At 42.1% G+C, this 17,063-nt stretch overlaps 1 protein-coding gene across 2 annotated transcripts in view; it reads left to right on the top strand.

The window, feature by feature from the left end:
* SNX2 (sorting nexin 2) overlaps positions 1-17,063 on the top strand; it is a 53,607-nt gene that overhangs the window by 14,660 nt on the left and 21,884 nt on the right. For both annotated transcript variants that reach the window (XM_075931942.2, XM_075931943.1), the window contains 4 exons: positions 4,043-4,206; positions 6,768-6,834; positions 7,019-7,062; positions 7,183-7,324. In XM_075931942.2, coding sequence (XP_075788057.1) covers positions 4,043-4,206; positions 6,768-6,834; positions 7,019-7,062; positions 7,183-7,324 — 417 coding nt within the window. The remainder of the gene's footprint in view (positions 1-4,042; positions 4,207-6,767; positions 6,835-7,018; positions 7,063-7,182; positions 7,325-17,063) is intronic.

Here is a 17,063-nt window from a genome sequence, read left to right as displayed (position 1 = left end):
GCTTTGGGCAGAGGGTTGGATTTGATGGCCTCCTGAGGTCTCTTCCCACCCCAGGATTCTATGATTCTATAAACATGGAAAGAGAGGGGTTTTAGAGAGGAGAGGCGTGATACTGAAAGTGGCCGCTGGGGGCTCCGAGAGTAGGCGAGAGCTATATTGCACATTGACCACTCGGGGCAGCTGTACCACCAAGAGACTGGCTAGCAGAACTGGGACTTGCCATCTTACCCGCCACCAGACTAGGTAAGTAGCCCTCCTCCCTTAAGCCCTCTTCCCCTCTCTACTCCCCCCTATCCCCCCCGCCCCAGCCCTTGGCTGCAGCACATGTGGAGGAGAAAGTCCCTGTTGGATGGGACTGCCACCCTGAACCCCTGCACCTTCATCCCTTACTGTTGCACCCTCTCACATTCTCATCCCCATGCTCTGAGCCCTTTCCCAAGGCCCTGCCCTGACTTTTGCGCACACTGCCCTTCTCTCCTCCTACACTAACCTATTCTTCCAATTCACTGCCACTTTCTCATAGTCCAAACTTAAACTAAATGTTTTGATCTGGAATGTGATGCTCTGGAAATTTCTTTGCCTTTTTTTTGTATTGTGGATCTCAGCTTTTGCATTAAGAGCTCTCATTTCCCTCCCCCCCCCCCCCCGACACTTCTTTTAATGGGCTGGAAATTTGGTCCATTCAACCTACTCCCAGATCTTTTCATTCCAAGTGTTGAGGGTATTTGTGTGTTTTGTTTTGTGTTTGTTTTTTTGTTTTGTTTTTTTTTGGGGGGGGGGGGAGTTGAGGAATGTGTTCCACTGAATGGGTCTCATTCTGTCTTCTGAAACTTTTTAGACCATTAGTACAGAGAGTACACAGGAGTTATCATGGCTTTAAGTGTTATGGCATCCAGAAACTTTTGAATGACTCTGTTCTACCTTACATTCAGAAATATGAAAACCAGAGAGTCATCCATGAGAACACTGAGCAATTTTTATTTAAGTAAGAAGGGCTTGATTTAGGTGCCTAGACCTGGATTTTAACATTAAGCACCCAGATTAAAAAATGATGACTTAAAAGCAAATTTGTTTGCATCTCCTGCTGTTAACTCAAGTAGCAGAATAGCTTCTTAACTACAGATGTAGAAATGTAGTATGGGATGCCTGTAATAGATATCACTTGGAATCCTGTCCTAACAATTCACAAATGATGTGCTATGTGATAAAAGTGCACTGTAGCAAGCTTTATCAATCCTGGTAGTCAATATATATGCAAATCTTTGGTTTATCACCACTGGATTTCTCACTCCCTAATGGTGAAAGAAGGGTATTCTTCTGTCTTGCCTCTCTTGGATACTGGTTTTGTTTTACTGTATATCAATGGGGGTTGGTTTTTGGATTCTGTTAGTTCCTATGCTAGGCCATTAACTCAGTGCTGACTCATGTTAGAGTCTTGAAAATCCAGGGTGGATTGATTTAAATTAAATCACTAACTTCACTCAGTAAGCAGAAAATTTAAAATCACCAGTTTCAATCAAGGTCATGTTCTGTATTTATGCATTTTAGTTATTTTCTTAAAAATTGATTTTCTTTGGTGACCATTCAAACATGTTGATTTAAAACTAAATATAACTTTCACACTAAGCAACTATGCACGCTAAGCAACTATACACACTTACATAGCATTAAATAGCTTAATTTAGATTTGTTCAGGCTTTTAGTTTTTATGTCTGTTACGGTAGAAAATCGTGAATGGTAGTTCTTTTTTTACTAGATTAATGTTTTACTTGCAATTTATGTCTCTCAAATTGCAAGCTCTGTTGGGATGGAAATTTAATATACTGGTGTTATGCCTTAATTGACTTTTTGTATTAAACTACTTTAAATGTGCCAGACAAAGTAGTAAAAATACTATTATCAAAACATATTGCATTTAATAAATACATTTTAAACAAAGGAAGTTTTCTCTGTAGTTAGTGAATTGAATTGGTGGTATATTATCACATCCTTCAAGATTTTACAGTGATTAACTCTTATCCTCTTGTACCAAGGTTTTATTTATAGGGTGGGAGCGGTTGGGGGAGGGAGATGGGGAAAGCTTTCTTGCTTGTTCAAAAACCATCTGGTTTCTTAACTTAAACTAGTCTTTGAACTGAACTTGTTAATCAAAATAAAATGTAGAGCATGTTCCTTCTGCACTTGCAGAAAAGGCTATTACTGTCAAAAGCTGTCAGTGCTTCAGCAAACTTTGGCTCTAGATGCCTCACCAGTGGCTCAAACTGAACTGGTGGAACTTGGCAGGAAACACCCACTGGTTAGTATCATGTTTTGTACTTAGTTTTAATGATTTTAACAGGTTAGCAAAAGTTTATTCTCCACCTTGTGGAGTTCTGTAATTGGCACTTTATTTCTGAGATCCAGGTAGAATAAGTGAATTATCAGTTGTATGTGGACTTCACAAGCTGCAGGAAAAGCTCTGAGCAACATGTAGCTCAGGTTGATAATGCCTTATTCTTACTTTCAAAGCGGCAGCATCGCATGGAGCCTACAGTCAGCTGGGGACTCTACAACTGACCCTGGGCTCCATGCTCTGCTGCTGCTTTGAAATGCCGTGGGGAGCCCAGTGTCAGGCTCCTTTTGTCATTTCAAAACAGCAGTCCCCAAACAGCCTGGCGTCATCTGGACACACCCTTGCTGACCCTGGGCTCCATCAGGCGCTGCCACTTTGAAATGCCACGTGCAGCCTGGGAACTCCCCAACTGGCCCTGGGCTGCATGCAGCGCTGCCACTTTGAAGCACCCCAATTTTTCTCCTCCCCTTCTCCCCCCCCTTTGCTGCCTCTTTCTGATAGACAGCAATGGGGGAGGGGGAACTAGTTAACTAACATGTTGACTATCCAATAAGCAATTTCTGAAGGGATATTCAACTCGTCATTCACATCCCTAGTAAAGATATCATTGGAGTAACTTGGGTAACAGATAAAGATTTGTGTAGTATTTGACGAGGGGAAGGAACAATAAACTTATAATGGATAAATGAGTAGTATCTAGGCTATGGGATCATTTTTCTGGACTCTAGAGAGTACTTGGATTATTTTTAAATGTAAGGGGTTTTATACATTATGTATTTTAATCTTCTTTTAGTGCAACTATTTTTTACTATTCATATAAATGCCTAATCATTTTGAATTCTAATATCTTGAGATCTTATGGTAGTGAATGTCCCAAGTGGCTTATACATTGTGTTAAATTACCTTTGAGTTTTAAAATGTGTCCATTCTTTGACTTCATTGTCTGTTCTCATTTTTTAAACGAATTATCTGCATAGGCTATGAAAATCCTTGGGTATCAATTCAAAGCTTGCTTAATTGACAGTTTAGCATCTGGATTGTTGACCATACGGAAATTTGTAAATTTTATATAAATGCTACATGTGTGCAGCAGATTGATAGGCTTAGAAATTTGCAGGAAATCTTTACTACTCTTCATGAAGGCTAGCTAATTTGAGAGTGCCTGTTACCACTCATACAGTCTTAGAAATCCACCCTCTGGTCCCTACACAAAACCCCCTAAAGACTTCTACCGAAGGCTCATCCCCTGCTACAATTCCTAAATACTTATTGTGGTTTGAGTAGTGAATTCTAAAACTAACCACTTCTTGCACTGTTTGTTCTTGCCATTGTCAGTGGTTCCTTGCACTCCCAAATATCGTTTGATTTCATTGCTCTGTTCTGTGCAAAGGCCTTGTTGAACAAGTTAATTTCAAAGTAAATATTTACAGATACATTTTACAGCTGAAATTGGAGGAAGGCTGTAATGTAAACGGTAACTAATGGTACAATGGAAACCCATATAAGCATGCATCAGTATTAAACTAGTGCAATGTTTGCAGCAATTCTCTACTTGAAGAATGAAGAAAATATACAGTAAGATGTACAATAAATTCCTATGAATGATAGTAATCTTGTAAGTAGTGTTCTAATGAAATATTTTGTATTATGAGTGCATGTTGACCTTGTATAGTATAGTATTTTGTACTAATTCATAACATCTTTATTTAGAAGCTACAGAAGAGGTTTCTCTGGACAGTCCAGAAAGGGACCCAATACTGTCTTCAGATCCTTCTCCTGCAATCACTCCTGTAACACCCACTACATTAGTAACTCCCAGAATGGAGTCAAAAAGTGTAACAGCCCCTGTGATTTTTGATAGATCCAGGGAAGAGGTAACCAAATAATTTAGTATTTTAACAGTTTATTTCAAATATTATTGCTGTGATATCTACACATTTAAGTATTTCATATTTAAAATAGCATGAAAAATACAACTGAAGGTATTAATTATGTAGTCTCAATCACAATGACATTCATTCGCATGGGGGGGTGAAATTTATGCAAAATGTTACTGCAGGTTTACTTTCTTCCACTATTGTCCTTGTATTTAAAAAATAATCTTATGAAAATCATTTGTGAGATTCTCAGTCTGTAGTCCCTAAATTATTTTCCTGCTCCCTATATGAACAGCTAATATGCTGATAATATAAAAGTGGAAAAATAAACACATTATCTGGAATAGTTGCAGGCAAATACTGAAGAAATGCTGAGCACCTGAGATTCCCACTGTTATGGTGTAGATTTTAACTTTTAGGCACTGCTTTAGAAATCACAAATGACATTTGTATCAAAAAATGTTGCTACATGACTGATAATCACCTGGATGTCAGAACTTTGGTTTGATAAGATCACCAGTGATGGACAAACTGAATACATTGCCAGACCACCTTAAGAATCTAATCATAGTAGGCCATCAATATCACTTCGTTCAAGAGCAAAGAACTGGTGCTGAACAAATCAGATCCCAGTCATAGCAGTGGAGTTGCAGGAGCTTAGCATGTATCTGTATTTGGCAGATGGAATATCAAATGTGAATACAAAGTATTGGTTTTACAATTGTCTTCATATGTAAATGTTCCAGTACTAAGTGAGATTTCACCAACGTACTAACCTTTGCACTTGCAATACAAGTACTAAATTTAATTCTTTGCACTATAGGTTTGTGTATGTAGCTTACCTAAATCATTCTCTGACATCTGTTTAACTGCTTACACATGTCAGTTGGCAAATATATTTTCTTTTTGTGCTGTATATAATGGTTATAAAGAAGGCCAGGGAGTATGTAACTAGTGTGTGTGATAGAGACAAATATATTCTGCTTCTGGTGGTTGTTGATAGTTATGTTTATGTTAATATAGGTTGACTAGAAAGGGAAATTATATATTTAGTGTATACGTAATTAATTTTCAATGTTTGAGTTCTTAAAGCAAAACATTAATTTAAAATTTCCAGTCTTAAACATTTGGGATTCTCATGAAGATTCATATTTCTTGAAGTAATAGATTCTTTCTCCTGGATAATCGTTTCAAAAATACATTAAATCTAATTTTTTTTTTTTTTTTTTTTTTTTTTGAAACGCTGCAGTATCTGAATAATTTACATATCCTCCAGCATGAAACACATGCTGCAAAGGGCATGTCTCTCATGCTGGGGACAAGAAAATATATTATGTGATACTTAGAGTAACAGAGCAGAGACCTCGTGCCAGGACTGCAAGGAAGATGAGTCCCTGGCCACAGAGGAGCCTCACCATGTTGCTAAATGGCTCCTACAACATTGAAAGGAGCATTGCGCAGCTTCAGTATAATGGAAACAAGTGACCTTCGCCTGCCGTGACAGCAGACCTGCAGAACCCCCTGTGCAACTGCAAGGCTAGTTCCTGCAGGCGCAAGGTACATAAGAGAAGCTGTGGTCCTGGTGGGGTAGAGCAGAGACTCCTAGTGAGGACTGAGAGGAGGAGACAGCCAAGCTTGTGGCTACATGGGGAGCCACCTGACTTCTGAATGGCTCCTACCCTCTGTTAGCTGAACTTCTAATTATCCAGTTACAATCTGTGTCCCCAAGCTGTTCTGACAATTGGGAGTGTACTGTGTTCATTTGACAAGTGGCTTTACAAAATGCATTTGTAAACTGCACAGCATGAGTCCTTTTTCCTAGATTGTTTTCTTATCTGCTTTAAACTACTTCTTGGCAGACAGATCTCTCCTTTGATGTGATTCTAGTTTCCCCCATTTCAAACTGGCTTCACTCTTGTTGCCTCTTCTGTTATGACAATGCATGGGTTTCATAAAGGTTTATTACAAGGCCTCATGGCATCTGCATCCTACTACATGGAGTTTAGAAAGTGATTTTGAGTAGTAAACACTTGAGTGGTATCTAAAATACTTCAGTTATCCTTACATACAATACGATGGAATTTAATTTTCTTCCCAATCCAATCTCCCCTTTCTCAATTAAAGGCATCAGAAATTGGTTGAAAAAAAAATTGAAATTTCTTGACTAATTCTAGATAGATTTCTCTTTATATCCAGAAATGTAGGAAAGTGTTTTAAATGAAAATACATCAGTTTTCTTTTAACCGATTTCTTCTAAACATGTGTCCAGTTTGCTTCAAGCTTCCTCTCGAAAAAAATCTCCTTTGGAATAAAATAAGACCTATAACATTTTGTGTAGATAAGGTTTCCTGACTAAATGCCTTTGTGGAAGGATTCAAAATCGTAAAAACTGTTTTCATATTTTCTACTACAATGGGATGGGAGGTGTCTTAGTTTTGCTTTTCTAGATGACACAAATTTTTTCTTGTATTCACAGATTATTTAGTTGGCAAACTATCTTAAATCTGTGAAAGGTAACTCACTAATATACTGTTAATGCCAAACATTCTTCTCTCTAGATTGAAGAGGAAGCAAATGGAGACCTATTTGATATTGAAATCAATGTCTCAGACCCAGAGAAAGTTGGTGAGTTAATATCTCAGACCTAGAGAAAGATGGCATTCTTTCAGCATTAAATTGTACACTTGCTAGCTGAAAAAAATATCTTTTGGTTTTAACATAATTTTGCATGTATTTAAAATCCCAGCATATAAGTGATTCGGAAGACTTGCCCTTGGATTAATTACTTCAACTGTGTATTTTCTTACAGGGGACGGCATGAATGCTTACATGGCATACAGAGTAACAACAAAGGTAACTATTGTTTACTCCTTGTCAACTTGAATATAAATATACAGCATATCAAACAGTATACCTGAGTAGGTGAAAAAATAACTGAACATTAAAATACAACTTTTCTGTGGATTTTTTTAGACATCCCTTTCTATGTTTCACCAAAATGAATTCTCTGTTAAAAGAAGATTCAGTGACTTCCTTGGTTTGCACAGCAAATTAGCAACAAAATACCTGCATGTTGGTTACATTGTGCCTCCAGCTCCAGAAAAAAGTATTGTAGGTAAGCATAATTTCTATAAGGATGAACAAAAATTATCCAGTCTTTGAATTAGCTTTATTTATCTTGCATATAGTCTCTCAAATAAATGCAAAAATTGTAACACATGGTATTTGTAAATCTACAGTTAGTGTCAAAATATCATTTGAACAAAGTATATTGCATAGAATTCTGCCAACTGGTTGAATCTCAGGATCTTGAAAATTAAAATGGGTCCACTGCTTGTAAAAAGACTGTTTTTAGTGCAAGTAGCAATTAGGGATGAGAAGAGAATAGGAACATATGGTATTCAACAATAAACTTAAGTCAAGAGGATGTATATAGAGATACCCCCTTCCTCGAGCACATAGGAAGTGAGGGAGTATAAAAAGGAGATCTGACCTAATGCTTGGCCTCCTGTTTCTTGTCCATCTTCCTAGATTTTCAGCCTAGTCCTTTGAGACATTTTCGTTTAATTTATTTTGTGTTCATTACCATTTGTTTTAAGTAGTATCCCATGTTTGCTATTTACTCCGTCCTAAATCACATGTTCAGCTTTGAATTCCTTGCTAGTATTCATCAACAGACTTTTTCAGTCCTTTTTGTAATGTTTGAAAACACCTCTTAATGTCCCCTTATTTGTCCTAATTTCTAATGAGAATAAAGCATCTCCCTTAAAGTGTGGTTCTGCTTTGAATGGTGACCATGAATGACATCTGTGTCTCCATGGTCCTAAACAGTATTCAGATCTTCAACTGATATAAGTCAGCAGAGGCAATTGAGCACATAGATGCTGGAATAGGTGGTGCTGAGACAAGCTGCTGTACCCCCCGCTTGAAGTGCAACCAGGGTTTATACAGCTATCTAATGCAGGGTTTATTGTTTGGTTCAGCAGCTCTCACTACCCTCCACTGTATAATTGTTCCAGCATCACTCTTTGAACAAGGATCTACCTCAGTGTGCACTCTCAAAATGATTCTGGTTGCCAGCATCACAAGCTTAGCATTGGAGTAGCAGAGTTTTTCTTTTTGCATCAAATGTTTAAGGCTCTCAAGGCCAAATTAATTTTCCATTACACCCATGCAATGTCATTACATTCAGTGGTTTTACATGGGTGTAACTGATTGGAGTTTTAATAAGCAGTCTTCTACACAAGGAGGAATAGAATTCATCTTCCTCTCACGTAACTGTAGTTTGTGTCTAAGGTAAAAAGTAACTTCAATTTTTTTTTCTCTGAATTGAGTAAATATTGCTGAGTAGGCACAGGAAGCAAGTCTTTACATAAAGATGGCACCATCTTACATATACACAAGTCACTCTACAGTATAGGACTGCATTTTAACTTAACCTCAGAACTTAAATGTCTGATTTCAATAATCTTCACTGGCCTTCTCTAAGGCAATGGTATAGTGACCAGTACTTTTCACTATATTCCAGATGGGTGTCTGAAGTTTGCTGCACTAACAGTATGTAATCTCTTGTGATTCTGTTCCTCTACTGATATAACCTAGCTTTTTATTTGTTTTCTAACTACAACTTTGATCTGGGCTGACTTTTAATTACTCTTCCACTGTAACCACTATAAATCATTTCTGTAGTGTGCTTATATGACTTCCATTTTTATATAAACACTACAGAAGAATAATTTAATCTGCGTTGGGGTGATAGCCAGAGAATGGATTCAGTGCAGAATATTTCAATAATTAAACAATGGGTAACTGATGCATCTAGTAATTTTGTTCTAAATATTGACATGGCTGAATCTGTTTGTTGCTCGGAAGTGTGAATTGATGTTCATTTGCTGTATTTCATGCAATAGTCTTGTTAAAACAACAAGAAGTCCTATGGCACCTTAAAGACAAACACATTTATTTGGGCATAAGCTTTTATGGGCAGACACCCACTTTGTCACATGTGCATGGTTTTTGCTCATTGTAACGGAGATGCTCCAGCTCCCCGCTACGAGGCCGCGCCGTCCCCGGCCCTCTGGGGGGAGGCAGCCCTCCACCTGTGGCTCCGACACTGCCGCGCCTACAGCCGGGCAGCGTTTGGCTGGATACCACAAGCTCCACTCCCTACACAACCGACACAGTGGCGGCAGGCCATGCCGGACGGGGGGAGGAGCAGAGCCGAGGGGGAAGAGCCAGGAGGAGACTCGGCCGCGACTTCCTGGCTGGAGCCGACCCACCCAGATGGCGCCAGGGATTGGCGCCCGGCGCTGCCTCCCCCCCCAATGTCAGCTATGGAGCCGGCGGGACGGCTCAAAGGGTGGCCACCAGCAGAAGGAGGGGAGGAGCGAGGGACAGCTTCCAGGGAGAGAGCGGCGGCTGGAGCACAGAGACCACAGACCCTTGACTGCGGGAGGTAGGAAGCGACCCAGAGCGTGGCCATGGTGGCCCATGGGTTGGTGCGTTGCAGGGATGAAACCCCCACCAACTGAACTGTGGGAGAAGCTCTTTCCCCCGGTTCTGAGGGCCCTGGGTCGGGGCTCGGAGTGGGGGCGGGCCTGAGCTTCCCTACCGCCGATTGGTCTTGGTACCGGCCAAGGACCCAGAAAGTACATGTATCGCAGCAAAGGGTACTCAGAATCTGATTACACATCAGGAAGGGCATTGCACCTGAAAGGTGTTAGGTACAGCCCCTCCCCAGATGGAGGATGAGGGGTGCCGTGCCGACACGGGTGGCCTGGGATGTGGGCGCTCCGTCACACTCTTGAAAGCTTATGCCCAAGTAAATCAGTTAGTCTTTAAGGGTATGTCTACACAGCAGGCTTATTTCAAAATAAGCTATTTTGGATTTTTTTTTTCCTAACTAGCTTTTTTCGAAATAGTATGTCTACACTACAGGGAAGCTTCAATACTAGTCCGAGTCAGGCTGCCCTGATATGGACCTGCTATTTTAATTTAGAGCCCCAGGAGGCAGTAATTACATTGGCCCTGGGGAGGAGCTATTTCAAAATAGCAGCAGTGGAGCATCTCCACCAGTGGTCCCCAACACGGTGCCCGTGGGCACCATGGCACCCACCAGGGCATTTATGTGCGCCCGCTGAGTGACCAGGGCCAGCGCAAGCCATTCTTGCGCCCCAGGTGTGTGGCGAAGGCGCAGCCCCGCCCCATGGTGTGTGGTAGCCCCAAAAGGATGGGGACCACTGATCTATACCACTGCCATCTGAAATAACTATTTTGGAATAAGCATTATTCCTCATGGAATGAGGTTTTCAGATTTTGAAATAAGCCATCTGTTATTTTGAAATTATTTCTTAACAAAATTGCTGTGTAGACACTCGCACTGTTGTTTCGAAATAACATTAGTTATTTTGAAATAACTGCTGTGTAGACACACCATATGGTGCCACAGGTTTTCTCATAGTTTTTGTGGATACAGACTAGCACAACTACCCATCTTATGATAGTCTTGGTTAGGCATATTAAAAATCATGTAATTGGTTACTCTGTAACTGCTGACAATCTCAGTGGTTACAGAGTTGGCCCGTGCTGCAGACTCTGCAGCATAAAGCTCAGCCTTTATTCTGCAGAGCCTGCAGTGAAGCCTCCCCAAGAGCAGGCCCACCTGCCTCTGCAGCAGTGAAGCCGCCTCCCTGGGAGTGGAACTGGCAGCAAAGCCTCCTCCCCAGGAGCAGAGCAGGCAGCCCTTGCCCGCCCAGCTCCAGGGGAGGCAAACACCATTAACAGATGGGTTAAATGTTTAGTCATTTACACTCAAACATCCCTAATCTTGTTAAATAGTGATAGAAATGTAGCCGTGTTAGTCTGGTGTTAGCTGAAACAAAATACACTTTAAAGACTAACAAGATGGTTTATTAGATGATGAGCTTTCGTGGGCCAGACCCACTTCCTCAGATCAAATAGTCACAACCATATATACCAAAGGATACAATTAAAAAAAAACTGAACACATATGAAAAGGACAAATCACATTTCAGAACAGGAGGGGGATGCAGAGGGAGGGGAAGGAAGGAAGGTAAGTGTCTGTGAATTGATGATATTAGTGGTGGGGAGAGCGGGATGTTTGTGAGTTAATGGTATTAGAGGTGATAATTGGGGAAGCTATCTTGGTAATGGGTAAGGTAGTTCGAGTGTTTGTTCATTCCTTTTTGGAGAGTGTCGAATTTTAACATGAATGACAGTTCAGAGGATTCCCTTTCAAGTGCAGATGTAAAAGGTCTCTAATCTTGTTAGAGGCTCAAAACATGAAGCTCTCATTTGTCCTTTCTTCTACTGATGTGGTGGATAAGAAGAGAGGTCCTGATTGCTCTGGCCCATTTGTACATTGTGAGGAACAGTTCTAGCACCAGCTGTTTTTCTCTCATTCTTCTAATTACAGTGAACAGTTTCTATCGAACCATCAGACTTGAAATATATGTGGTGTCTGAAAATATCATGAAATTCTAAAGCCACAGTATATCACCTCCCTAAATATGTCTCTCAAACAGGGTGAGACAGGGTATTGGACTAAACGGTGTGGACCATCGACATAACTGCCATACAGAAGCAGTTATGTCTCAAAAGCTTATTTTGCTGATATGAAAGAGTCCAGCTGAAATAGGTTGGGATGTGCGTCATTCACAATGAATGCTTATTAAACCTTTACTCTGCAGTATTTCTGTAATATCTAGAAACTGTGATTTAAAAAAAATAGTTTTGGGGACTTTTTATATATATTTATTTTTAGTCCAGTTGTACAGGCAGGGGAACAGACAGCCATGCCAGGCCCCTGAGCCAGGTGGGGGACATTTCATGCCCCTGAAAGGGTGGGGCCTCAGGCACAAAAGGCAGCACCTGGGCCACTGCTGCCTTCCCACCTCCACCAGTGCTTGGAGTGTACTTTGTGGTGCCTGTGCCTCCCCAGGCAGCCTTAACAGCTGTCTGGATCACTGTGGCGGCATTCCAATTTTAAGGGGCTTGGGGTGCTGCCACAGCAGTGCCGAATAAACGGGAATAATCACTTCCCTAGATCAGCTGGCAGTGCTCCTACTAATGTACCCCAATGTGCCATTAGCCTTCTTGGCTACAAGGGCACGCTGTTGCCTCATTCAACTTCTCATCCGCTGTGATCCTCAGGTCCTTTTCTGCAGATGGTGAGTTATTTCCTTCATTTGTAACTTACTTCACTGCAAGATGACTAGTTTCATCATGTAGTTGAACGATAGAGGCCGACAACATTCATTGTTGAATTTTTACCAAACTATTGAAATGCTGATTGCTGTTTCTGAAACTGTTCTGAAAACTCATTTTCTTCCTGTTGCTGCAAAAATAAATATTCACTTCAGTTTTTCTTTAACTCCTGGCATTATTCCTGTAATAATAGGAAAGGGCTATTGTACCATTGCATTTTCTTTATTTTCACTTGTTCATAGATTGTCAAAGGGGAGAAAATTGATGATGTCTGTATAATCTCCTGTTATAAATTGTGAGTTCAGGGTTTTTTCTCTTTGGTTATGGACTATTCTTAGTTTTGTGGTAGTCCTACTTCCTTATATGCTTATTGCAGATGTTTTAGGGTTGAAGAACTTACTTACACAAGCATATCAGGATAGATATGGAAATTAAATGTGTTGTTTTTGTGCTAATAAAGCAGGTGAGAAATTGGTTAGCTAGACTAATTAATGAGGACATTCTAGTACAATATTGAATGAGAATTCCTTAAACTGGTTCTCTTATAGTATTTTTTGTATCAAAATAATTTCTTGCTGGCCCTCCCCCTTTCTTATTCATGACCCCATGAACTACCTTCCTGGAAGATGATAGCATCTTTATAGCTAGTCCAGCATTTCCTCTTCCTTTTCATAGTGTTTTTGGCTGTCTTTTTTTAATGCAATTTAGCAGCTTTAAACAAATACAGGCAGTCCCCGGGTTACGTACAAGATAGGGACTGTAGGTTTGTTCTTAAGTTGAATCTGTATGTAAGTCGGAACTGGCGTAAGCCACTGCTGAAACTGATCAGTTTCAACCGCGGCTGAATCTGGACGCCAGTTCTGACTTACATACAGATTCAGCTTAAGAAACCCAGGCATCCCCAAGTCAGCTGCTGCTGAAACTGATCAGCGGCTGATTCCAGGAAGCCTGGGGCAGAGCAACTCTGCCTCGGGCTTCCTGTAGTCAGCCGCTGGTCAGTTTCAGCAGCGGCTGACTTGGGGACGCCTGGGGCAGAGCAGCTGGGGTGCTGCTGGGTTGCTCCAGTAGCGCAGCTCCTCGGCGCTACTGGAGCAACCCAGCAGCACCCCAGCTGCTCTGCCCTAGGTGTCCTGATTCAGCAGCTGAATCAGGATGCCTGGGGCAGAGTAGCTGGGGTGCTGCCGGGTTGGTCCGGAGCGGTGCTACGGGACCAACCCGGCAGCCCCCAGCTGCTCTACCCCAGGGGTAGGCAAGAAAAGCCTGGTCTGCTGGGGGGGGGGGGGGGGGGGGGACTAGCTGCATCCCCCCCCCCCCCCCCCCAGCAGACCAGGGAGACGGAGGTGACGGGACCGCCCAAATCCTCCACGGCTTTGCTCCGTCTCCCTGGTCTGCTGACCTGGGAGACACGGAGCAAAGCTGCAGAGTACGCGGGCAGCGGGACAGTCCAGGTGCGCCGTGGCTGTCCCACTGCTGGCGTGCTCTGAGGCTTTGCTCCCCATCTCCCTGGTCTGCTGGTCGGGAGACGGGGAGCAAAGCCGCGGAGCAGGCCCGCAGGGGGACAGCTCAAGCGCGCCCGGGCTGTCCCGCTGCGGGCGTGCTCCAAGGCTTTGCTCCCCGTCTCCCTGCAGACCAGGGAGATGGGGAGCAGCTTTTCTCGCCCCGGAGGACGGGGGCTGCAGACCGCAGCGCATCTGGGCGTCCTGCCGCTCCCGTCCTCCGGGGCGAGAAAAGCCCCGTTCATAACTGCGGATCTGACATAAGTCAGATCCGCGTAACTCCGGGACTGCCTCTGAGATACCACCAGGTTACTACCAGTTAGTTGGCAGTTCTCAATTTATAATCCACAGAGCAGTTGTTAACTAGTGGTTTACAGAAATATTTTTAAAAAAAAAAAAAGACATTAGGAAAGGCCAGTTACATATGCAACTCATAACTCCTCCCACCTTACGCTTGGAGTAGTTTATTACAATATTGTTTCTCAACTAATTTCTTCTATAATTTTAATGTGTATGTATACTTCACTTTTTGTTGGTTTACACTAATTTCAGTATTCTAAATGTTTAGTATATCTGACTTTTAAAAAATTCATATTTTGTTTAAGGTGTGTTTAACATATTACCATCAATGTGTTATATGCTATTTTTTAAAATGTTAAGTGTACTTCCAGGGATAAGGCCATCAATGTATGCCTAATTCAGTTTTGTAAATAGATTTGAACATATGTTCAGAATTAACCTGAACATGTAATATGTAGTATGTTTTGTATAGTTTTGTGTCTTTTTTTTTTTTTTTTTTTTTTAACATGTGTATCTTTAATCTGTTTTCATGGGCTTTTGTGTATAGATTATACATTGCCTTTTGTTGTATTGTGTCTCTGAGAAATAGGGTTATGCCAGGGGTTCTCAAACTTTGATACTGCAACCCCTCTTAAGTTGCTAGCGACCCCCCTCTAAATTGCTCACGACCCCCTTCCCCGGAGTGGGGAGGGGTCAGGACCCACAGTTTGAGAAAGGCAGGGTTATGCAATTGAATTTGTATTATTCATGTTGAGAAAAGGGGATAAAATTACAGTTAAGTATGACACTTCCTGGCTTGGATTGCTTACTTGAGAAATCTTTGTCTTTATGATGATATATGAAATTTCCTAGGATTTCAAAAGGAATACATAGTGAACCTGGTTGTCCAGGGCTTAAAAGATCTATCTTTCTACAAATTAGCAATAGCAGGTGGCATAATCTGCAGCTCTTTGGTTTAACCTTTGGAAGACTGCAGGAGGGAATCCCTCTTGCAAACTTTAAAGACTCATGAGCTCCATCAGAAGGGTTCCCTTCTCTATTTTAAGTATTAGTGTCCAGTAATTTTTGCTGCCCCTTCAGTGCTTCAGTAATTGTGAAACTAAATGGCTTGTTAGCCATGCTAGATATAGTGCAAATGCTATCAAATATAACCTTGCTTATGTAAAAAGTCTCCTTGATATCAAGTAGACTACTCAAGGCAGCAAGCTCTATACTTGGTAGTTGAAGGATTAAATAAGTAGGAAACAAAACTCTGGACGTCTTATGTAGTGCACAGCTTTCAGATTTGATCCAGTCAAAACCAAAGTGCATTGGGAACTTTCAGTACTAAATACGCACTAGAACCTAAATTTCATCGGTCAACCTCAAGCCATCCTACTTTTTGCTGTCATTTTCATAATTGAGCACCATCTAACCCAATGTCTGGCCAGATCTCTAAGGTGGTCCAACAGTTTATTCAGTTTGTGATCTTATCACACCACCAACATTCTTGATGTCCAGGTATCACCAGCCATATTGCAACATTCCTTGGAATGCATGCCACTACTTCATGTGGAGCAGTTGACAAAGACAGTAAGAATCACAGTCATCTATTTGGTGTTGTTCACCCTTCTTCTGATTCATGTTTCATTTCTGTACAGTGGAGTTGATAGAACCATTGTTCTGTCTAGATCTATATCTTTGTAACAAAATATGTCATAGTATCCACAGAGTCCACTGAAGGGCTCAAAACTTGGTGGTGCTGCAGGAGTGTCCATATCTTTCAAGCATCTTCCAGCATTATCTGATGTTACTTGGCTATTTGAGAGTTGCCAACTGCTCAGAGTCCTGTCTGGATAACTTTATGCTGATCTGGTTGTAATTTGGAGCAGAAGTCTGCTGCTTAATGACCCAGGGACTTTGGTTTTATAATGATTAATAACTAACTCAGTGAACACTGCTTTTTGCCTGAATATATCCACCATCAGCTGCTTTGATTGACCAGACTTAGCCAACAAAACAATTCAGAATTTCTATGCAGAACATTGTTTCTTCAAGTGGTTGCTCGTGTCCATTTGAATTAGGTGTGCGCACCGCGTCTTCCGGAGCATTTTTCCTAGTGGTACCCATAGCGCTGGCAGGGCACCCCCTAGAGTGGCGCCACCATGGCGGGGCATAAGTACCCCTGCCGGCGCTTTCTCACCTCAGTTCCTTCTTACCACCTGTGATGGTCGTTGGAGCGTGTCTCTCTTAGCTTAGTTAATGGTTCCCGTTTCTCTCTTAGCATTGTAAATAGTTCTATTAGTTAGGTAGTTAGTGTCTCCTTAGTCCTTTGTTCCTCCTCCCCCTTTGGGGGTGAGGAATGCCAGGGCCTCAAGGCTTTAAGGAGTGCACTGTCTGCGCAAAGTTCATGCCCAAAGGAGACCCACACGACAGCTGTCTGAAGTGTCTGGGTGAGAGCCACCTCACAGACGTCTGTAAGTCTTTCAAGCTGCGCACTAAAAGGGAGAGGATCTCCCGCCTAAAACTTCTCATGGAAACAGCTTTACAGCCAGTACCGACTGGCCACCCTACGGTGCGCCGTACGCGGGATGTCCTGCCTCGGGCCCAGGCTTCGGCGTTGAGATCCCAGCACCAGTCTCACTCTCCAGCATCCAAGAGGGTGAAAAAGCCTCATGGAAGGTCCCTGTCTCGGAAGACCACGCCAGCCCTGCACTGTGGTGCCGACTCACTGGTGCACACATCTTCTGCGGTGCGGCGTAAGCGAGCAGAACACCCCTCCAGCCCAGGGCAACTGCCCCCGCACCGCCCGTCCACGCTGGGTACCTTTGAGGCGGCTCAGGACCTCATCAG

Source organism: Pelodiscus sinensis, chromosome 6 (assembly GCF_052426305.1).
Source record: "Pelodiscus sinensis isolate ZL-2025 chromosome 6, ASM5242630v1, whole genome shotgun sequence".
Classification (NCBI taxonomy): Eukaryota; Metazoa; Chordata; order Testudines; family Trionychidae; genus Pelodiscus; species Pelodiscus sinensis.
The sequence above is the reverse complement of the archived record's forward strand: the minus strand, read 5'-3'. Positions and strand labels throughout refer to the sequence as shown.